The sequence below is a fragment of the Doryrhamphus excisus genome, linkage group LG1, assembly GCF_037039965.1.
Source record: "Doryrhamphus excisus strain RoL-2023G ecotype Guam linkage group LG1, RoL_Dexc_Guam_v1.1, whole genome shotgun sequence".
Classification (NCBI taxonomy): Eukaryota; Metazoa; Chordata; class Actinopteri; order Syngnathiformes; family Syngnathidae; genus Doryrhamphus; species Doryrhamphus excisus.
The window spans coordinates 9,116,079-9,139,557 of record NC_136357.1 but is presented as its reverse complement, the minus strand read 5'-3'; the positions used below and the strand labels follow the sequence as shown (position 1 = coordinate 9,139,557).

Sequence of the window (23,479 nt, the reverse complement as noted above, 5' to 3'; positions counted from 1 at the left end):
TGACTGTTCTCAGTCCCAGCGGTATCCCCCGGTCCCTGCTGACTTTGTCTTGCTGGATTATGACTTATCCAAACAGAAACCAGTTGCCCAATGGATTTAGTCGGCAAGTGTTAGGCACTGACGATCTGGTCATGTCTCTCACTGACCTCATATGTTTGGCCTGCCATTGTTTCTTTCCAGTCCTCTTACTTACGGCTGGGTTGGTGCTTTCCTGTGTCCCCTTCAGACAACTGATTTAGTACATGAAAGATCAGTTCTTCACACTGTCTAGTTGTGGACAAAAGCTAAAGTATCATCAATATCAACATCCAAAAAGTGGAAGAATGAATGAGTTAAACCAATTTTCGGGGGTTTGGAAAAATATTCCTCGGAAGTCAGAGAGGACTTCAAATGTGGGTGACTTCTCATGCCAGAAGTTTTTTTTGCTTTATCTTTGGCTTTCTTGTGCAATGCCACCACAAAAGAGTACGCCTAATGGCAAAAAGGAAAAGTGTGATGACTAGTGTGTTAACTTTTTGACATCATTTCCAAAATTTATTTTGACTTTGAAGTCAATCGCTGTTTTTGGTCAGTCAGTTTAGGATGTTTCCAATCTACCATACATCAGCTGACCAGGGAAGGGAGTGTGACTGTGTGAATGTGTGACTTTGTTGTACAGCAAAAGGTATGTGGATCAGTGTCTATTTTAGAACTAACCGGGGGAATTGAATTAGGCCACGAGGACATTGGATTTCACCCCCCTGGATAAAAGCACGATATATGAGAAAATGTAATAAAATGAGAGGGAAATAAAGACAATCACTTGCAACAATCAAGCTCTGAAACATACAGTACAGTTTCATAGTATTATTTAATGAGTGCAATCACTAGGATCGAGCAAGCACTCACCCACATGATGCATACATGATGCATTTATGCTATTCAAAGAGACCATTTTGCTTTGGGATGCAGATGTCGAGCTGTTGATGTGTTTGCCACTTCAGCACGAAGGGCACAGCATCAATTGTAAATTACATTCAATGCCATGTATTGATCCACTTTGGTTAGTTCACTATTGGCTGCAGCCACTGCAGCTCCCATCACTTACATGTGTTTTTTTTGCCATCTTTACTGGTGTACTCTATATACAGGACACCAAAAATAATATTCAGGGGTAAATTTGACACAGATATAGTGGTGAGGGCCCTACAACTCGTGGGACATATGCAAACGAGAGCATTTTGATCTCACTGTCATGCAATTCTAAAAACAGAATCAAGTGTTATGCAAAGCTAACCCACATATGTTCATTAATAATAAACTACACGCCCACTATTCATGGGGAGCAGCACAATGTGCAAGAGCGGGGCTTATCTGGAAGAGGTGGGGTCTGTCCCATGTATCTGTTGGAGGGGGGGGGCATAGAGCTGGATGTACAAAAATCACACAGTGAGAGTGCAGCTATACAGCGTTGAAGTGCGACATGTTAGGAGAATCCGCAGAGGACTGGGTTATAGATGAGGTAAAAATGCTGAAATAGGCTAGATAATTATCAGTGTTGGTGTATCGCTGTGTGCTGTTGTGGATCTCCACACTCGTGTTTGGAACGTCTGCATTATGGAGCTCACACCACATGCATTATTGTCTTGTCTCAGTAATTCTTTCTCTTCTAGGCATGTAAATATCAACTAAAATCCTCTCCAAGATGTGATTAAGGAATTTCCCAAGCTCTCATCATGCTGTTTCTGTGGAATCCTTATCATCTCTCTTCCTACTTGTGGTGGCTTCTCTCTTTTCATGTCACAATCCTAACCGGAGAACATTCCAAGGAGCAACTCTCACATGGGACTCATGAATTGGGTTCAGTTCCAGGCGAAGACACGTTTCAACACTCCTCCAGTCCATCTCTGAGTTGGGAAGATGATCGACAGGGAGTTCTGGGGGAATATAGCGATGCAGAGCTGATCCCAGAGATGACACAGTTGCATCAAAGTGACAGGGAAGCAACGATGCCAACAGAAAGTACCAGAGAACATACTCAAACAACAGCTTCTTCTCCTGGACGACCTCTCCTGACTACAAATGGATCTATATTCCATTCCACAAAGCCTGGAGAACATCAGCCAACTTTTCAGGGCTGGGAAGAACCCCCCGATAGGCAGGTTCTACTCCTTCTATCTGGTTCACTTTCTCCAAATGTTCCAAATCAGGATCTTACCTCTAACACTAGACCTGTACTGGGTGCTGAGGAGAGCATCATAACCAGCAGAAGGAGACTGACTGTTACAACAAAGGCAGTAGAAGATACAGAGGATGTGGTTCTGATCAGGGGAGCTAACATGGACACAGAAAGGGGTAATTGTATTTTACTTCATGAAAATATGGCACATTTATGTTTTATTCAGCCTAGTAATAATTAATTAGTTGGAAAAGTAGGGTGAATGCATCCTCGGCTGGTAAGAGCTCAGAGCTAAATTTCTCGACATCAAACTACAAATTACCATATGCCACGACTGTCATTAGTAATAATATTATCCACATGAATTATGTTGGATGTTGGTTTTGATGTTTGTTTTTACTTGAAAGGGACAGTGCTGGTTTCCGCCTGTAGACCCAGACATGTATCAAATGAATGCAGTGTTCCACAACACAGTAAACAGTATAACAACTCACTTGTACATGATGGTGTTGTGCCTGCACGCATCCATGCATTGACAGAACTGTGTTAATGTTTTTGTTGCAATGGGATTTTCTGTTGACTTCCCATGTTTTAAATGAGAACTCCCCCCAAAAAAGCACCTGTTAGTGTTGTCAGGCGAGAGTGGAAACAAGCCATTTATAATGAAAGAGGACAAGAACTAGGACAGTTTCCATTTATAACCACAACTAAATCGGAGCATCATTTTACTATGAATGAGTTGCACAATCACAATCGTTCATCATATTCTCAGTGAAATGATCCTGTGACTATACACAGCACATCTGGTGTATGCTTATTAATATCCAAACTAAATGGGAGCAGCTGTGAAGTCAATATTGGCATTCAGTCGTTACTGGCTCCCCATTCTGTGTGACCCAGTTAGAGTCCCTGCTACAAGCCTGTTGTCTTTTATTATGGATTAACTTCACCTAGCTCAGTTCATCTGGGAATGAAGAGACAGAGTTGAAAGACAGTTTTGATTTTATCACCTCCAGTGAGAGGTACTGCAATGTCATTGGTTGGATTAAGATTATGTAAAAACTGTTGAACCAATCATCATTTTTGATTACAGTTTGGTTGCACTGTGGCTAAGATACCCAATAGACCCAGAAGATGAAAAGTGCTCGCACTAAATGTGAGTGGTGTGTTTTATCACCACCTACAAGACTGACCATGACTTTTATAATGAAATGAGCCAGGTGGGCATTTACTTTAGGATTGTTCAACCGGCTCATCATGGTTGGTGCCATGAACTATAAATGTAATTTGGTGATTTTACCATTCACTTTGAAAAAATTAAACAATATAGAAGTTGATAAATCATGATCATGTCACTGTAAGCTAATAGCTGCAAGGTCTCAACAGTCAATCTCATCCCCTAAACAAGAAGTCTTGGGCTACCAAATGTTACTGAATGACTGACCTTTGTGAGGCAGCAGTTGGCCAAAGGGTGCGCAGACTGCCCGAAATATCAAGAATAAGAACAATCTGTTTTTATGATCAACTCTTCGCCATATAATTTGGATTGTGGTAGGAATTGGAGGACACATTATGTAAATACTGAGTAGTCCTTGTATGTACCTGGCTTTAATATTATTGTTGACGGAAGTGTCATTTTCTTGTTTTTTGACAGATGCCTCAAAAGATGGTGATGATAATGTAAAAGTCCCAGAGGATAATGGCCCCCTCCAAACAGACGAAAACACCAACAAGACGTCAGTGAAACCCTGGGGAACAACCATCCAGACATGGACTTCCATTGACTTTGATGATTTTACACCCAGTGACTCATTGGGTCTTTCTCTGGCTCACAGTGCAGCCCTTTTTGTCCCTCTGTACTCAGACTGGAATTCTGCCCTTGCCACATGGGGATTTGCCTGGGAAGCCCACATCTACGGTCTTGGTTCGGTTTTTACGGTATTTGGCCTGATCTCTGTGGTCTCTCTGTTAGGACTTCCCTTCCGGTGTCCATCTGGAAGCCCCTACTTCATCCTCCTGCACTTGTTCCTCCTAGGATTCACAGGAACTCAGGCTTTCTGTTTGCTCTATGATGCTTACAGTCACCAAGATCGTCTTCCACCTCTCAGCTCTCTTCTGCTTTCCCAACTTCCCTTCCCTTGTTTGACCTCCGCATTCTCTTTGGCCTTCTTCATTCTTTCCCTGCGTTCACGCAAGCGTCTTTCCCTTTCACTTGCCATTTCTCCCTCACTGTCCGCCCTCCCCAAACCTTGCCTCTTACTATGTTTATCCCTGATGCACTTTTGTGCTTCTCTGGGATGCATTGGCCTTCTCCAACTCTTCCCCAGCGTCCCCACTGTCATTCTCCTGCTCCCTCATGGTGTGTTTGTGAGTCTCACAATCTTCCTCTCGTGCGCCTACGTTATCTTTTTCTGTCTTATACAAATTGACACAAAACACATTTATAGGCTGAATGACAATGGGGAGTGTGGAGGATCTCCTGAGTTGATTCAACCCACAAGTTGCCCCTTTGCCAATGTGGAAGATTGGAGTAGAGCGGCAAGTGCTGGAGTAGAGGCCACCTTGTGTTTGTTAGGATGTGGAGGTCTACAGCTTTACGGAATCTTACACACCCTTGGTATGGGTGGGGTGGAAAGCTACGGCTTCCTACCTTGGCCTTGGTGGGGCTATCAGATCGGATGTCGGCTATGTGAGGCTGGTGTGTGTCTTGGTTTGTCTCTCATTGGTACGCATCCTCTATTTTGCCACAGCAAGTCCTTAAAAACTCATCCCAGACCAGGATCTTGGTCTCGACTTTCCTGCGGCTCCCCCTCACGAGGGGTAACCCTCCCTTCTCCAGGTGGCACAAATTCTCCTGTGCTTTCCTGGTCACAAAACCAACCAGAAAAGATGGTAGTGTGTGATGTCATCACAAAGGGACAATCAGAGAATCTTCCTTTAAGCTCCGTGGTGGATCTTCCTGGATATGGATTTGGATCTGTCTCAATGCCTTGCCAAAACCAAGCTTTACCACACACAAGTCCACCTCGGGCTAAAAATGCACTGGAAATGCAGCTGTCCTCCCAGATAAGTCTAGGACTGGGCGCTGACTCTACCGGGGACTTACGGCCTCCATCTCCTATAGACTTGTCTCGCAGCATTGACCAGGCTCTGTTCAGTGAATCCTTATTCACTCACAGTATATTTGGTCTGCAAAGACTCTTTCCGAGTTCCTCCAGCCATTCACTGGGATCTCCCAAGCAAGGTCCATCAAAACAAGGGTCTTCCTCGGTGGAAAGTTCTCTTTATAGAACCTCTTCCTGTGGAAATTTGGATCAAGAGGACACTAAAGCTTCCAAGCCTTATGTTTTACTGAAATCCCTCAACAACAAACCACCAATGTCACAGGAACAGTTTGATTGGAAAGGGAGTGTCTCTGGATCAACTTTGGGTCTCTGCAATAAATCCAAAGATGCAGGAAAACTGCGATCTAATTCCTGGGCGAACAGAGGGCAACATATTGCACAGAACAGCCTTCCACGTGCCATCCCTCACTTGTCTTATCACAGACGTTACCGAACTTTGAGCGTAGCCTCCAAAGACAGCTTGGGATGTGGACGACTGGCAGGGACTAGACAACTGAGTGAGAGCAAACAGCTAGAATGGGATTTGGCTGTACAAGCAGAGTTTGTCAACGTGTGCAGGCAAATTGATGCTTTTAGCGTTTGCAGTGACACCATTGATTTGTAACCATAGCATTGTCTCTTTTTAATCTCTTCTGTTATTCTACTACTTTAAGAAATATATGATAACGTATAATTTAACTCACAGAAAATGTGTCCATAGAAAAAAAATTACAGAGAAAAATGTGAAGAATTTTTACAATACATAAACCCTAAGTTATTTTTCATGTATTTTGAATTTAATTGGCTCCGTACTGTACATATTTAATATTGATATAATAAATATGACATTTCCAGCATCAGTTTAATCATGTTGGTAATTATTGTGGAGTCCAGTCAGTTTTGCCTGCTTTTTCAAACGTCACTGTTCTGTATAAAACGCTAAATGGGGGGCGAGAGGGGAGTTGACCATGTGTATATGGGTATTCCGCAATGCCAGGACCTGGGTGTGAATAAAATTGACACTGTCCTATCTTTCATCATCAAAGATATTGTCAATCAGTGTCTTCTATTTAATTCAGATAAAAGGTGTACATTCCAGCAGTCACACACAATAGCTCCTTTAAGGCGCTAGCAGCAGTTACCTACTAGTACATTTTACATATTTGTACAGGTTTATTCTTTGTTCCTTCTGCCATACAGCAGCTCATTTTATTTAATAGATTACCACAATATCCTGAGTGAGGTCACGTACTACACTGTACATATGTACCATTTGGAGAAAATGACCCTGAATATGCACTGTGCAGTGCAGTAAAAGCTAATGAACAAATGCAAATGTACATATTTTCTCCCCCAGCATGGCTTAAAATTCTAAAAAACAAAACAAAACATCCTTCCATAAAATGACTTTTTTGTGGTGCTGTCCTCTGGTGATGAAATAAAATTCAGTCAAAACACAATGTTGTTGCCTCTTTTTGTAAAAAAAAAAAAAAACTGTGCTAAAGGGACACTTAATTAGGTACACCTACACCGAATCCAAAATGAGCCAAAATTTGTACCACTGTAAAATATAATGACAGTACAATAACATCTTGTTGAACTGATACTTCTAAAACAGTTATGGTATTGGATCCCATTTGATTGTACAGGTGTACCTAATGTGTCAGCTGTGGCAGTCCAGAATGAATAAATCAGCTGTTTGTTCTTCATGAGGTATCAACAGAATTGTTGAAAAACATGTCATGGATAACATGGATATTATATTAAACGTGATCATTTCAGCATTTTGTTCACATGTATGTTGTTTGTCTGCTCAGTAGTGCCGGGGAAGGCACATCAGGTCCTGATCGGGTGTTTCCTTTTCCTCCGTGCTCAGTAAAGCCGCTTCTCATAACTACAAATTTAAAGGAGAGATACAAAAAGGTAAGTTTTTTTGTGGTGGTCATATTGCACTATATGCCATACATGGCTGTGAAACGGATGACTGGGGACAATGTAGTAATACAGTGGAAAAAGATGGACAAATACCAGTATGGATGTACTTACATGGTACAAAAGAATATCTAACATGATAGCATGAGCAAGAGGAGGAAGAGAAAAAAACAAGTTTGATGCATTACAACTACAAAATACTTCTTATATTAAATGCATAAAAATTACGGTGGGTATTGGTGGGTGACCATCAGCTACTAAACAATAGACAACACAAACTTGATGACACTGAAGATGGCAAAATGCAGTAAAAGGGCCAAAGTTCATCAAAACTTACGAGTGAAGGCCATGAACGCCGCCTTCCATCTGCGCAGACATCGTTCTCTTCTCGAATTTCAGCTCTCCAGAATACATCATTGAACTGTGAAAAAGACAGCTCAGTCAATGAAAGCAGTACAGTAGGGGCAATTCTGTAGGGTGGCAGAGAGCAGTACCTCATCATATCCAACAGATGGTACTGTTGTTCATTATTTTGAATTCATATTTTAACAGTGCAGCAATTCAACTAGAATCGCAGGGCAAATACAGACATATATATACAGAGAATGCGCTTCTGCCACCTTGTTGCGTTTTTTTCAACATAAAACTGCATTAAACATGCTTGCTTCTATTGTAGAATTTCATCATTACCTCTTTATTGAAAAAACTAAATACGGAGCATCTGTGATCCTAATGCAAAAGTAAAGCGTACAGCCTTGCAACACATCAGAAATGACCGGATGTCTTTACTCAATGCAGCAGTCCAACTCATGAAATCATCTTAGATAGAAGGCTAAACTCATCACACAGCAACTTAAGAAATATACCATGTGCCAAAATGTTGTGAAAACTGTTGTGAAAAAGTGTTTCCTGATTTCTTTGTTTTTGCACGTTTGTCACATTGTCTCATTGTTACATCCGTGTTTGATATTTGTAGTACAAAGGTAGGGAAAAAAACTCAAACCTAAATGACCCTTTGTGAAAAAGTGATTGCCCCCGGTAAAACATAACTGACATTAATTGAGAACTATCCATCTGGAAAAGGTACTCCATGAATTTTACCCAGTAACAAGTGATGCATTGTGTGATGGAACGTGGAAAAATTTCAAAATTTGCAGATCTATTGCTATTTCTGCTACATTGCTAAAGGTGTGAAATTTTGTATTCTGTATCAATCAGGAGATTTACATTGCACAGTGTGCAATAAAAAAAAACATTATAAAAAGCACAGCATTTTTCCCATCTTAAGTGATTGGTAGACTCACCGTAAAATTGACAAACTCTTGGCTCCAATGTCCTGACAGCCATGTTGAATGCCAGCAATGAGGTAAGGAACAAACTTATGGATGGAGCCTTTGTCTTGTACTGATCCTGATACACCTTGAGCCACCTTTACCTTGTCTCCCTCACTGTTCACCAAAAAAATCACACACAGAGAAAAGATAAATAAAAATTATTCGGATTGTGTGTCAATAAATCTACTTTGTTTACTATAAAATGGCTTCCTGACTCCCACCTGAAGTAGCGTTTCTGGCTGTTGTTTTTCTCCATGGCATCCAAGGAGCCCATTCCTCGATACTTCTTCAAACGCACCCCATCGGAAAAGAAATATTCTCCTGGAGCCTCGGTGGTCGCGGCGAGCAGTGAACCCATCATCACTGAGCAGAAAAAACAAAAGAAATTGAATGAATAGAAACTAAAACTACAATAACAAAGCTGTCTGACATTGCAAATCAAAGCTATGCAGTTTGATATTTATAAAGGCAGACATTTTTATCCATGGAATATGGTCACTTTTGTCATTTGGTAAGCGGGAGAAGTGTCTCACCTGTTGATGCTCCCAGAGCCAGCGCTTTGACTACGTGTCCAACCGTCTGAATACCTCCGTCAGCGATTACGGGCACTCCAAAGCGGCGAGCGTATTCAGCAACCTTGTACACTGATGTACCTTGTGGTCGTCCACATGCCATCACTGGGGAGCAAGAACATAAAGTCCAACTTTAATAAAAAAATATTCACAATTTGCGCCCTTCAGAAGACTGTGGTCTTAAACGGTTTCTGGTTACCTTCCTGGGTGATGCAGATCGAACCACAGCCCATGCCCACCCTGAGGGCATCTACACCCGCATCAATGAGGTTTTTAGCCTGGGCAGCTGTCACCACTAAAGGGACACGGATATGGACAGAGGTCTTTTAACGATGTAAATACTTTAACCAGGATGTTCAATTTCAGTAGGCAAACTCACCGTTTCCTCCAACCACCTGTAGTTCAGGGTATTTCTGTTTAATGTAGTTTATCATGTTGATTTGATACACGGAGTTTCCCTGCGAGGAGTCCTAGTAAAAAGAAGATGGTGAATGGGGAGGCACTGTTTAAAAGAAACTGAACTAAGTGACATTTCGTTACAGCCACTTGCCATTTAAGTGCAAAAAGAAGTCATACAAATTAATGTTTCCGTTTTATTTCGGTCATAACCTTATGAGAAGTTCTGGCAATTAGCATCTATTCATAAAATTGAGCTAAACCCACCAGGACCACCACATCCACCCCAGCCTGCATGAGGAGGTCCAGTCTGTATTTGTCGTCATCCCTGGTACCTATTGCTGCTCCACAAAGCAGCTGTTTGCGGGAATCCTTAGATGCCAGAGGGTAGTCTCTGTTCTTCTTCAAGTCTGTCCTGGCAATGATGGCGACCAGCTCATCGCTGTCATTGACTATTGGAAGCTTTCCTAAAAAAGTAAAAGACGATGTTGGATTAAAAAGTGGATCAGTTTTCCACTACCATTGCTTGAATTTACCTTTTTTGCTACGTTGTAGAATATCATTCGCTTCTTTTAGTGTGACACCAGCAGGTGCAACCACTAAATCCTCCCTTTTTGTCATTGCCTTTGAAAAGAGGTCAAAAAGAGTCACCACGACTGGCATTAAGTATTGTATTTCTATGATCTCAGTATCACTGACTGCGTGCACTTACCTCCTCTAGGGGTCTGTCATGGTCCTTCTCAGACAGGAAGTCAATGTCTCTGGAGGTGACAATGCCGACAAGCTTGCTCCCCATCTTGCCAGTCTCTGTAACAGGGATTCCTGAGAAACCGTGGCGTATCTTGGCCTCAAAGACATCGCCTACCGTGTGCCGGGGGCTCATTACCACAGGGTCTGTGATGAAGCCCTGCTCAAATTTCTGAAAACAACAAAAAAGTGTATGAGGTTAGCAAGTTTTGATAATTGTGTGAGAGAAAACAATTTCTCAAGACATCCCTTTAAGTTGTACTTCTGCTGTTTGTATAATGTTCACAAGTAACTGATGAAGTTATCAATGAAGGAAAATTTTCCCCCCAGAAACGGAATGGGCAGGAAAACAGAACATGCTTCAACACCCATCACAACATAAAAGAAACAACTGCTGAGAAAACAGGGTCCAGTTCCTATTCTGGTCCACTCTGGTTTTATTCACTGCTCAATGCAAAATAATGAGAAATCAACGAGGATTACTGTCTTATGTTCACATTGCTGCGGGTTAAGTCAATTGTGCTTGGAGCAAATGGGTCATTTCAGCAGGCTCCATTTGGAGTCTTTAAATATGGGTATAGAAAATATATTGCTTATTCCATCACACTCATAGCTTTGTTTTTCTGGCCTGAATCAGTTGATTGATGGGCTTGTAAACTTGGTCTGTTTTCTACCAGGTTTCACATTGTGTGGTAGATCCTTAACAAAGTTCTGGCCAAACTTATAAACTTTTAGATAGTGTATTATTAAAAATGCCATACTGTTTTGAGTTCCAGTCTTGAAACATCACCTCACATCATCTTATCTTACCTTGACTTTGCGAACCTCATTGGCCTGGAACTCAGCCGTACAGTTATGATGAATTATTCCAATCCCTCCCATCAACTGAATCCAGCCAATCAGAGACAGGAGAGAAAAACAACCTTTATTAATTCCAACAGGAAAAGTGGTTGAAAAATAATATGCTGTATAAATGCACTCACTGCCATAGCGATGGCCATGGATGACTCTGTAACTGTATCCATGGGGGATGAAATAAGAGGTGTCTTCAGTGTGATCTTTCTTGTTAATGCAGAAGTTAGATCCTACAAAAGGGCAAGGAACAGGAAGCATTCAAAGGTTTATGCACATCATCTTGCAGGAGAGGTCCACCTCACACATTGAAAACCACAGTACTCAGTTATACATTACAACAAAGATGTGTGCATTGATGCTGGTAGATTAAATGGTTCAAAATTTGCCACACAACACCACCCCTATAGTGTTGCATTTGCAGCACATTTGTTAACCAAATGCTAGTTTTGTTTCCACGCTACCACAGAATGTACCTAACAGCCAACCCCTGGTTATTAGAGGCCAAATTATCTTGCTCAGTGTTGGATGACACAGGTGTGTCTGTAGCAAGCACCTGCTCTCCCAGTAAACACCCATGTGACCTGTGCATCATCCCAGTAGAGTTTGCAAAGATGAAAACAAGTCCAGTCAAATGAACAAAGCAGTGTTTCACTGAGCAACACAGCAGAGTTGACTAATCGGTGGGATGGCACGGCATTATAAACAAATGAAATGATACTCACCACTTCATCAGAAGTAAAATCTATGAAACCAGGCAGGATTAAGAAGTCACTGGAAGGCAAGAGAAAATATACAGTATGTGACCTGAAAGTAGAACCTATGCACAGCTAACTGAAGGCTTTTGGAAATAGATATTCATTTAACATTAGGGGTGTGCCAATCGATATCACTGATATTTTATCTCTTCTCAGGGCACAGAATATGCGGCTGGAGGGACCCAGCAGAGGTGGATAAACTTGCTTTTCATTCAGATTTTTGGTTAATAATGTGAGGAGACAATAAATAAATGCATTGTGAAATACAAAGTTGGGGATACCAGCATGTTTGTTTATGTTTAGGTTTGGTTTGAAATAAGCTATGAAAATAATTGTTACAAAAATGAGTAACTCTTGACCATTTTCATTTTATAAAGTAGCTCTCACAAGAAAAAAACCTTGGTGCCCCCATATATAGCCAAAAGTACAGTTAAACATTTACACTGCATGTATGTGATCGGTATTGGTATCGCTATCGGACGATTTCACGACGACTTATCCAGATCGGTAAAATCTTGATCTTGTCTTTCTTGTGCAGAATACGACAGGAAAAATATTTTGTTCTATCACTACCTCTCTATCAATCATACATACATATCTCTGTGATGGTGTTTTTTCCCCTAAGCTCTTGTGTTTGTGTAGGTGTTCCTAAAGTTATGGTCAGTGAGTATACTGTAGCTTTCAAGCTCATATCAATTTCACCCCTTTTAAACTAAATGTGTGTCATCAGTCACTCTCTGTAGCCACTGAAATGTTCTGAATTCATCCCTTCCACAACCCTGCACATATACCCCTCCCCCATTAAGGAAACTACAGTGACACCATTATCTCACACAAATACACACACACACACACACAGCTTTTAATGTCCATAACAGCACTCAGTTATCCTCGAAAGTAGTATTACTCAAAATAATCCGCCATGCAGATGTGTTTTACTGATATTATTAAACATTCCATGGAAGATGTTGCTTCACTTTGGGCATGTACATACTTTGGTCAAACGTATGTACATGGTTGCATCATTTGCATACTTACTTGTATGTGAGCCCATCACCAATAGCAAAGAGCTGTTGCGCTGTCAACCCATCCTCAGGAACATAGCCTGTGCCTCCGCTGATCAAATAGTCGGCCATGCTGAAGAATAAACACACATGTGCTCAGAATGCATGACATAGTAAGTACGCTACATTTGTAAGAAACATGCAATTATGCAGACAATATTGTGTTTATTCTTATGTGCCACATCTTCACTACCTAAGTTAAACAGTCAAGCAAATTCTGATTCCTATTGGCTGTGTGGATTAGATGATCAAAGTCTCATCAGTAACAAAAGCTAAATAAAACACATTGGCAATGCCACACTGTTGTGGGATGGCATTCCTCAACCAGGAGTTGTGAGTCGCAAGTGCATTGGTTGTTCTTATCACTCTAGTACAAAGAGCACATGCAAGTGGATCTCACAAGTGTTCAGTTACGTTGAGATAAGAACCATTGGCAAGTCAGTCCATTCTTTCCACTTCCAAATTCTGGAGGCAGTGTCTAATACCACTCTGTGGGGGCGAGTGTTTAGATAGAGTTTGGGTCCAGATTATGAAGATGTGAGATTGCCCCCAATACTAACAAGTCTTGTCTATCCAGTGATGGAAACTCAAACATAGGTAGTGAAGATTTGACACATTTTTCCACCTTGGAAGATGTCTCCACTCTACTTAGTGCCATTCTAGGAAAGCAAAAAGCCCTTTGTCTTGCACACATGCTCTTGCCAGATCCTACTTCAAATGACGGTGTCATCACAGGAAATGCTAACAAAAGGAATCCACCCTTGTTATTAGAAACTTCTTCTTAAGACACCAAGCTCAGTAGGTAAGAGGATTTGGGTTCAGCCGAAGTGCATAATAAATGGGCTTGTAAATTTGGACGACAAACACTATCAGAAAGTGAAAACACCTTAGATGGAACTTGGTAGTGAAGTGTTTTGAAGAATTATAAGAGGTATGGTGTGATATTCTGATTATAACCTTTCATTTATGTTTCCATTTAAGCTGTGAGTCCCACTAACCTCTCTGGTTCATACCCAGCTTGAATACGTGTCGCACTGTATCGCTGTGCAGCCGTCTCATGCCCGTGACCATGTGTCGTCGAGTGGACATAGGTGCCATAATTGTGGGGTTGCTCCCCATCCTTGTTAGGCATGCGAGGCCTTGCTGGTTCCATGTCCCCTACAATCCTCCTGTAGTCAATCTGGTAGTTCTCCCTTTCTCCTTCCCCGAAGCGGTCATAATTATGACCTTCCATCTCAAGGAAATCCAGGGCTATGACTGACAGTCCACAGGGCCCGGACACTTCACACTCTTCAAGGATTCTGGACTCTCCAACCAAGTCACAGTCTTACACTCAGGGCGCCCAGTGCTGCCCAACAGAGACACACACTTAGTTTGCTCTTGAGATAAAAGCAATTAGAAGCACGCTTCCACAGCCAGCCCTTGGAGTGCATGTTCACACAAACACCCTTCAGACACACCTGACATGGGCTGATGATGTCCTGTCATCTCTTTGGCCACCAGTGTCGCGGAGCCAAAACAAAAAGGAAATGTCACTCAACAAATCTTGATTTCTTAGTTAATTTGGAATATTTCCTTAGAAAGTACAGAAGACTGTCAATGAAATTCCTTCAAAACCAATAGGCAGCCCAGAAGTACTCCAGTCCCTTTTCCTTGTATTGCCCCTTGTAGCACTTAGGGAGACTTTTCAGTTGTTTATGAAGACAGTGCGCCATGTTATTCCCCTGAAGGTCCCCACGGCACGAGCATCAGCTGGGAATGGGAGTCAATTCTTACGTGGCAAAGATCTCTTCTCACTGGAGGTCCCCTGTAAATGAGCACTGCTTGGTTATTCCTGCACAAGCTTCTCACCACTGTTTCTCCTGCAGATTAACTGTTTCTGACAGTAGCAGACGTCACTCTGCCTCAAAGAGGATTGGGAGCGTTAATACAGGATGGGGTGGAGTGAGGTGGGTGTATAGGGTGGAGTGAGGCAGCAGGGCTGAGAGGGAGAAAGAGAGAGAGCAAAAGAAAGAGAAGGATGGGTCAAGAAGACACTTGAACCTCTCGGAGGATTAACATGGTGTGAATGTGCGTGTTTTTGCCAAGCTCAAGGAGACGGATCTGTGAATGAGACCTAGGTCAAATCCCACAACAGGTAGCAGGGTTTGACCCTTTGACGTAGAGAGAGGAGAAGTCAGACAGAGATAAATGGACTTGTACATTAGCGGGTTAAGGAACAGATTAACAAAGTAAGAAAGGGACACATTTGTATTATCATTCACAAACACTCAAGTTTAACAAAAACAAACCTTTTTTGTTAAACCATCCTAATTACAATGAGGGTGGTTTAACAATACTTTACTGTAAAGTATGAGTTATCACTTTCATGCTAATAATGTCATTGTTCTGGTGTCTATAATAAACATGAAACAGAAACGGGAGCGTATACATACATGTTACCCAGGGTGACCTCGCCACTATCATCTGCAGGTGACTGACTGACTGCTTGTGACAGTTACCCAGGGACTGAACCAGAAAAGCCTCTTACCCAGTCTCTCTCACTCTCGCTCTGCCCTCTCTCCTGATGACTGAAAGAAACACCCCCCCACCCCTATTATAATAACATTGATGATCAAGTCTGATTGATTTCTACATTCTAAACAGCAAGCAACCATCAACACTGTAGTGGATCAACAATATTCTAAACAATGCTCCTTACCCTAAATCAATGGACAAATCAAATCGGTTTGCTGAATAAACAAACGTAACTGGGCTATACTCATCATAAAAGTGCCTGTCTGATGTAACAATCCAAATTATTTCATCTTTCATTATTTAAATAATGCATTCATATTTCAATATAAATAAATATCATATATCTATTCAATTATATCCGGAATATAATTGTATATGTAGAAGTGTACGTGTAATTCCAACATTTTATACTGGAAGGGAACACTCTTTTCATACAGGCACTTGAGACAGCTTTGGGGTCCTTCAGGCATATCGACAAGTATCCAACAGTCTTTACCAATAACTTAGAATTTGAGTCCGCATTTCAGGTAAGGAAAATGTGATTAAATGATTAAAGTAATGATAACGCCAAACGAAAAGTGAATACTTGTAAATGATGAACAATAATGTAACCCAAATCTTTATATCGTTTGTTAAATGTTTGATAGGATGTTGTACGTACATCTAGCGGTAAGGTCAAGGTGCTTGTAGAATTACCGACTGACATTAATTATATTTTTTGAAAGTTGTTTCTGGTTTACTTATTTTTCTGTCGTTCAGTGAGTATATAATTCTCACATTCTTCACAGTCTAATGGGCCGACTGACAACAAAAATACCAAAGAAGTCATCGGCAGCCAACAGTCTTGGTGCTCAGCAGTGCCATCTCCTGTTGAAGTCAGGTAAAGCCTCTTCAGCTTGGCGTGATGAGAACTGCATTGTGACTAAAATGGGTTTATAATATGACATCCCATTAGAAAAGTTAGCCACTTTGTTACCAATAAATAATTTGGGATAGGCTTAAGGTTTGTCTATTTTTTTAAGACTCTGCTGATTTTGAATGTTATATTGTTTTACTGTATATCGTCATATCATGATACATCCCAAAAAGATTGTGATTTAATGCTAAGGTCCATATCACCCAACCCTACTTTGTACTGATTTCAGCAATGCTTCTCAATCATTTTGAGCTGATGACCTAAATTAAAATGTAACTTCTTCCTTCGATGCAGACTTACAAAAGATATACAGTGCATCCGGAAAGTATTCACAGCGCTTCACTTTTTCTACATTTTGTCATGTTACAGCCTCATTCCAAACTGTATTAAATTAATCTCTTACCTCAAAATTCTACACAAAATACTCCATTATGACAATGTGAAAAAAGTGTTTTTTGACATGTTTTGAATTTATTAAAAATAGAAAACAAAAAAATCACATTTACATAAGTATTCACAGCCTTTGCTTAATACTTTGTTGATCCACCTTTGGCAGCAATTACAGCCTCAAGCCTGAGGTCAAGAGCGCTCTGGAGCAGGTTTTCATCCAGGATATCTCTATATATTGCTGCATTCATTTTCCTTCTATCCTGACTAGTCTGCCAGTTCCTGCTGCTGAAAAACATCCCCACAGCATGATGCTGCCACCACCATGCTTCACTGTACGGATGGTATTGGCCTGGTGATGAGCAGTGCCTGGTTTCCTCCAAACATGGCGCCTGGCATTCACACCAAAGAGTTCTTTGTTTCATCAGACCAGAGAATTTTGTTTCTCATGGTCTGAGAGTCATTCAGGTGCTTTTTGGCAAATTCCAGACGGGCTGCCATGTTCCTTTTACTAAGGAGTGGCTTTTGTCTGGCCACTCTACCATACAGGCCTGATTGGTGGATTGCTGCAGAGATGGTTGTTCTTCTGGAAGGCTCTCCTCTCTCCACAGAGGAACGCTGGAGCTCTGACAGTGTGACCATCGGGGCCTTGGTCACCTCCCTGACTAAGGTCCTTCTTCCCCGATCGCTCAGTTTAGAAGGCCGGCCAGCTCTAGGAAGAGTCCTGGTGGTTCCAAACGTCTTCCATTTACGAATAATGGAGGCCACTGTGCTCATTGGGACCTTCAAAGCAGCAGAAATTTTTCTGTATCCTTCCCCAGATTTGTGCCTCAAGACAATCCTGTCTCGCAGGTCTACAGACAGTTCTTTTGACTTCATGCTTGGTGTTTGTGCTCTGACATGCACAGTTAACTGTGGGACCTTATATAGACAGTTATTATATTTCCAAATCATGTCCAATCAACTGAATTTACTGCAGGTGGACTCCAATTAAGCTGTAGAAAGATCTCAAGGATGATCAGTGGAAAAAAGATGCACCTGAGCTCAATTTTGAGCTTCATGGCAAAGGCTGGGAATACTTATGTAAATGTGATTTCTTAGTTTTCTATTTTTAATAAATTCAAAAAAAGTAAAAAAAAAAACTTTTTCACATTGTCATAATGGAGTATTTTGTGTAGAATTTTGAGGTAAGAGATTAAATTTATACAATTTGGAATGAGGCTGTAACATGACAAAATGTGGAAAAAGTGAAGCGCTGTGAATACTTTCCGGATGCACTGTAATTTACGGTACTGCCTAAGTCTTCACATACTGCATATAATGAACACAACAAACATCAAGCGACCAAAAAGTAAAAAAAAAAGACCCAAAAGACTAAAGCAGACCTCAAGACTCAAAGGTTGGATAGGAGGAAAATGGTTTAAGTCTGTCCAATGATGTGGGTCATTTCCAATATTTCCATACACTGCTACACAATGGTTTCTTTCAGTTTCAGGCCAACTCTGTATTTATGGTGTTCACATCTCTTTAAGCTTTGAGAAGGCATCCTGACTTCAGATATATCCTTCACGACACACCATACCTGAACTTCAAATCGAATATCACCTTTGGTTCGGCAGTTACAGTAAGTGAAAAATAAACAAGTGCCTCCTACAGGCATATAAGGAATTTATTCAGAAAAGAGCTTGGCCTCAAAAAGTAAAGTTAGTCCACAGTTTAGCATAAAGAGGATTTGCCTTGGGAAAGCTCATCACATACAAACAAAGTGTGACCAATTCTTTTTAATCAAATTAACTGCAAGCATATTTTTCCATTTGGATGCTATTTATGGAACGTGAGTATGAATATACAAGAATTAGCAACTCATGAAAGAATGTAAGGGAAAATACATAGGCTATGTCAAAGTATTTTCACTCAAGACATTTTCAACTAAACTTTAATAGGTGGAAAAACAATCATGATGAATGTGATGTCATTCATTGCATAGTTTGATGTGTGCAAATTCCATGGCTACAGTATCAACTCTGAAACATGGATATGAAAAGTATGTTAACTCCCCCTTGTTTACTTCTCTGATGACCTCCTCAACAATTTTTGCATCTGGGGATTTCTTTTTTTGTACAAGGTACAGGTTGCATCTGACCCTTCTGGTGACTCAAGCATGCCACAATAGCACTGCAAGCCATATTGCCGGTTACAGTTTCTTATGTTAAAGGTTTAAAGGAATTTGTAATCACACGGTGGGCAGAATTAAGACACAATTTGGCCATCCCTATGATATTGACATATTAGTCGGTAACTGATATATCGCCAAGTGAAATAAGATATATACGGAATATTTACTGCACATGAACATATTTTTGTTTGTTTCTTTTGGCTTTTTCCTGATTACGGAGTCGCCACACACATATTGATTTGTAAATGTAAATCCTGCATGGAAGGATGAAACGAAGTGGGTCTTTATCTTTCTTTATCTCACAGAGGTGCAACTTACACAACATGAACATTTTAATCTACCATACCATGTTATAGAGCCTTGCAATGATAAGAAAATGACTTATATCGGAACAAATGATAAACGTAACAAGCCAACTTTGATAAATAAGATGAATGAAATGCTGTTGTCGTGAGGAGTATTTGCTCGGCACTACAAACACTAAACCGCCTTACCGATAGCCTTTCTTTATTAATCCGTTTCAAAGGGTCTGTCTGAAACCAAATGATAGGAAAAAGTCAGCCTTATCCCACAGGAAAACGATGTGAATCCATTGCCGACAACCAAAAAGGTTAACACAAAAACTTTTAATTTAGAACAATTCATAAATATGCTACATGTGACGAGTTAATGATCTGTTATGTTATTTATCATTTATGTATAAACAATTAATTTGTCATTCTTCAGTCTTCTTTGGTTAGTAATGCCCACGGAACCTCACTAATGTTTAATTTAAGTTATTTTAAGATTTATATTGCTGTAGTGTATTTACACAGACATGCAAACATTGTACCGACAGCCGTCATCAGTGGAATGATTACACTCGTTCATCACTTTGTCACCACTCCCTTCATCTGTCTTTTGCCTATTATGCGGTGTGGCGCTCATGCGACACAAAAGCCATGCTGACACAGTCGTCTAAATTATTCACATCCAGCACTTGTCTGAAGAATAATGATCACGCACAGGTGCTAGCGGATGTGACACCAACTAAGGATTCGCCACATGTTGCTGCACTGTCGTCAAACAAGCTGGCGTCTGTATCTTCTTTCCATGCAGCTGGCTTGATAGGCGCGGTCTGCTCTCTCTGTCTCTCTCTCTGTTTCTGTTCGTTCACCGGCATTTATCCTCAGTGGATCATTGACTTCAGTCACAAGATTTCTTCTTGTAGATCTATGAGTGGAGACATAATCACACCACCAGAAGAGGAGGAGGAAGGAGCGCTTTAGCCAGATGAATATCACATCCTCATATCAGAAAGGAAACCACAAGCCCATGTGTGACCTGGTGTGCTTTGTGTTGTGAGGAGGAAATACAGCAGAGAGAAGGCAGCGTGAAAAGGGAGGGGAGAGTTTTGAGGATCCAGTCAGTTGATGGAGGTGGGGGTCTATAGGGAGCATTTTTAAAAAGTGAAAAGGAGGAGTTGTGACGTGGTGGGGTGGGGGGATCTAGCCCACATCTTACATCAAAGCACTGAAAGGAGGAGGAATCGCTTCCCATTCAGTCGAAAGAGTCGCAGTGAGACTGGAGAGACACAGACTCTCCCGAGACTGGTGTTGCAATCGGAGACCAGAGGTTGTCTGCAGCATCCAGTGACTGACAGAAGGAGGTAGAAGAGGAGGAGGAGGTGAGAGCTGAGTGTAAAGACCAGTGCTTTCATCTGGACTGAGAGAGGAGATTTAGAACAGGAGGAAGAACGCAAGAAGGTTCTCCTGAAGGAAATTAACCAGAAGAATAGGGTCATGGCTGTCCAGCTCATCCCTGAATCTGCTGTGTGTTTACTCATGGTGAGTCTCCAGTGTACAGTATTATTGCTGCCTTTGTACTGTGCTTTTTTCCCCCCATCTCACCAGTCTCTCTGAAACACGGGTTAAAGCGGGTACCCGTGTGCTCCTCCCCTTTACTATCATCCATCAGGAAGGGTTAAGGGAATAACTTTTTGCTGAGAATCCCTCTTACTTAAATAAATGTGCCATCTGACTCGTAAAAAGTAAAGCTTTTGTCTCAGCACGCCACGTGTTCATGCAGTGTAGTAAGGTGGAATCCCTCAGAGACTGGCGTTAAACATTGTGTTTGAGCTATGCGGTCATATTTGCTTCTTATTATATGTGTGTGAGTAAAGTGCAGTGATATATGGCCCATGCAGTCTTAGAATGTTTTGTGCAGCGTATTGCAGAGGTCGCTTAGAATCCAGCACCTCATTGAAAAGGAACTAGCCTGACCTGCTTCAGAGCTGACCATTGTGTGTAATTACATCAAAATGTATAACGTGTATAAGGTGACCGCATTCAGGGAAGACAGTCAAACAATAACTCAGTGTTGCCTTGCTGCATGTTAAGTACGCTGTCACGCTATTGTGAGAAGCCCATTCAGAGTAATTGCTCTGCGCTGGTCCAATTTGTACAGAGAACACGCTATACTCGTTCTCATTCTATAAGGTTGGCATTCAGCACGTCCAAGGGGGGAGTCATGCATCACTGCACTACCTGTTATCTCCACCTGTGATGGCTGTCTGTTTCTATGGCAATGAGCCATGCGCCCTGCTCAGGGGAGATGCAGGAAAAGAATGATGGAGAGGAGAGGGAGGAAGGTGAAAGGGCAAATGTGAGTGATGAGGGCAAGGATAGAAGGTGGAAAGAGAGAGGAAAAAATTGGTTGGAAGTGGACACATTTCTGCAAAGCAAGTCCTATTAGGGCATTTATTGACACACTAAGCCCTATGCTTGTTGCTTCAGACCTGTACTTCACGGTGTAGGTGGTTAGATGCCATCAACAGAAAAGACAGTTTTTTGATTCTATTCTATGCTGCTGATGCACGTTGGCATCAGCAAATTGGCGGCATAGTGCAAAATGAATTCTTTTAAAGGCTGTTAAACTGCCTTGCTGTCTCTGAATTTTATTCGTTTTTTGGTTAGCTCAGTGGTGCAACTTTTCACTGTCACTGCACCATTTCCACACACAAACACATATTTAGAACGCTGCCTTGAGCACTTGGCACAGAACATGAGTGAAGTAAACAGCACACACTAATGAGCTTTAACGACGCATAACTCATTTAGAAGCAAGGTCATCGTTCACAAAACCCAAAAGCATTTGCATTCAGGCTGACGCATTCGGAGCTTGAACCCACCTGAATTATTAATGAGGGTTTATTCAGTCAGTCTGTGTCTGTGGGTACATGTGTGAGCCCAGGCTAATATTGATTATGCTTCCTGCGTCTGTGCGTATTAATATTTCAGGTGAAAAAGTGAGCATCTCCTGTGACAACACCTGGGAGCTGCTGCAAATAATTTATTCTGACACAAACAGCTAAACAGTAAACAGCTGTTTATTCATAAAGTTGATCTGTAACACAAGAAGAAACGGAATCCTAAAGGGTCCGGGGAACAAGCTTAATCTGTAACATTCTACAAAATCAACAAAAATAATATAAATTGTGAGTGCTGTTCATTTGATATTATTAATATAAACTCATATATGTAATTATATAAAATTGTATGTATATTATTTACATCATAATATTATTTACCGATGTTAATTTTAGAATATATCAATCATAAAAGGTGTATAACAAAAAGGTTCCAATAATAAGCTCAAACTTAATTAGAATTGAAGATAAATTTACCATGTGGCCCATATTAACAACTCAAAATTTGTGTGTTGAGTGTAGTATTTCTCTTTTTATTCTGTGGTTTCCCTCTGTCTGTGCTGTAATTATACACAGCAAATACAGTGTCTCTGTCTGCAAAGTATTAAGTTGGAGAAATCAATAACATGTCTCCAGCTATATGTTTATCAGATATAGGAGAGGATTAGAAGATAATGGAGTTCGTATCATTTTTTGCCTGCTATCAAGATGAAATTGGACATGTGTCCCGGCCTTATCTGGTTCCAAAATTGGAAAATGTGAGTGGCTTGGCATTTTCTCCGATATTTGACAGCATCGATGTTGTACATAATTGTATGCATATTTATGAGCTCATTACTTCAAACTGGAGTCAGGCAAACCCAGAATGCGTTCTGATTTTGGATTAGCTCTGCTTTGAGGGCTGCACAAGGAGCATGTTTAAGATGGCTCAAAGGCAAGCTATACACTGGGGATACCATGAAATACAAAATGAAATGTGGACCAAGTCAAGATGAAAGTAATTGAATTTCATGAAGAGGTCAATTAAAACCTCTGCTTCGTTGTGAATGTTGGTGTAAATAAGCACAGGATCTCGTCTGTAAATTTAGGTTTTGATAAAGCTATTCCAAGGTTTTTCATCTGAATACATGGCCATAAGGCACTTCCTGGAACTGTAATTAAGAGAAGGGTGGGGTCAAAAATGGTGCTATTTGTTATACTGAACCATGTAAACAACTGGACGAAGCTGGGCACTTTGTTTTTATTTGTTTCCTGTGTGACATCATTGCACCCCATAAAAGATGGCCAGTGTCACAACAATGACCTCATAACAGAGGCATTAATCATGGCCATCTAGCAGCTGAGGACCTGTGGACCGGTAATAGTACCTGAGAAGAGAG

At 41.0% G+C, this 23,479-nt stretch overlaps 3 protein-coding genes across 4 annotated transcripts in view; 2 read left to right on the top strand and 1 right to left on the bottom strand.

Annotated features, from left to right (window-relative positions):
• The first annotated feature begins 1,394 nt into the window (after window positions 1-1,394).
• Window positions 1,395-6,651, top strand: prrt4a (proline rich transmembrane protein 4a). The gene is made up of 3 exons (XM_058076172.2): window positions 1,395-1,501; window positions 1,653-2,334; window positions 3,813-6,651. The coding sequence occupies exons 2-3, from the start codon at window positions 1,716-1,718 to the stop codon at window positions 5,885-5,887; spliced, it is 2,694 nt and encodes an 897-aa protein (XP_057932155.2). The 5' UTR covers window positions 1,395-1,501; window positions 1,653-1,715; the 3' UTR covers window positions 5,888-6,651.
• Window positions 6,652-6,743: 92 nt separating this feature from the next.
• impdh1a (IMP (inosine 5'-monophosphate) dehydrogenase 1a) lies at window positions 6,744-15,339 on the bottom strand. Of its 2 annotated transcripts, XM_058076173.2 has the most exons (16): window positions 13,916-15,337; window positions 12,892-12,990; window positions 11,821-11,869; window positions 11,227-11,328; window positions 11,054-11,128; window positions 10,209-10,415; window positions 10,033-10,120; window positions 9,764-9,963; window positions 9,480-9,570; window positions 9,300-9,395; window positions 9,062-9,205; window positions 8,750-8,891; window positions 8,499-8,642; window positions 7,532-7,615; window positions 7,309-7,325; window positions 6,744-7,156 (listed from the first exon to the last, which is right to left on the bottom strand). In XM_058076173.2, exons 1-16 carry the CDS (start codon window positions 14,149-14,151, stop codon window positions 7,053-7,055), a joined length of 1,878 nt encoding a protein of 625 aa, XP_057932156.2. In that variant the 5' UTR covers window positions 14,152-15,337; the 3' UTR covers window positions 6,744-7,052. The 2 variants fall into 2 exon arrangements, with proteins under 2 accessions (XP_057932156.2, XP_057932157.1); XM_058076174.2 differs by lacking the exon at window positions 7,309-7,325 and having other exon boundaries at window positions 13,916-15,339.
• A 5,065-nt stretch (window positions 15,340-20,404) lies between these two features.
• frmd4a (FERM domain containing 4A) overlaps window positions 20,405-23,479 on the top strand; it is an 84,145-nt gene continuing 81,070 nt past the window's right edge. The window contains exon 1 of the mRNA XM_078789594.1: window positions 20,405-20,739. Within this exon, the coding sequence (XP_078645720.1) occupies window positions 20,695-20,739 (45 nt within the window). The 5' untranslated portion in view covers window positions 20,405-20,694. The remainder of the gene's footprint in view (window positions 20,740-23,479) is intronic.

What these genes read in the sequence shown, in the direction of transcription:
- impdh1a (XM_058076173.2), bottom strand. Translation starts at nt 14,151, where the DNA reads ATGGAAGGTCATAATTATGACCGCTTCGGGGAAGGAGAAAGGGAGAAC. An exon ending in ATGAGGTTCGCAAAGTCAAG is followed by an intron (nt 10,416 to 11,053) that starts GTAAGATAAGAT and finishes TGTTGTTTTCAG; the next exon opens with AAATTTGAGCAGGGCTTCAT. An exon ending in GGCTCTGGGAGCATCAACAG is followed by an intron (nt 8,892 to 9,061) that starts GTGAGACACTTC and finishes TTTTCTGCTCAG; the next exon opens with TGATGATGGGTTCACTGCTC.
- prrt4a (XM_058076172.2), top strand. Translation starts at nt 1,716, where the DNA reads ATGCTGTTTCTGTGGAATCCTTATCATCTCTCTTCCTACTTGTGGTGG. An exon ending in TAACATGGACACAGAAAGGG is followed by an intron (nt 2,335 to 3,812) that starts GTAATTGTATTT and finishes GTTTTTTGACAG; the next exon opens with ATGCCTCAAAAGATGGTGAT.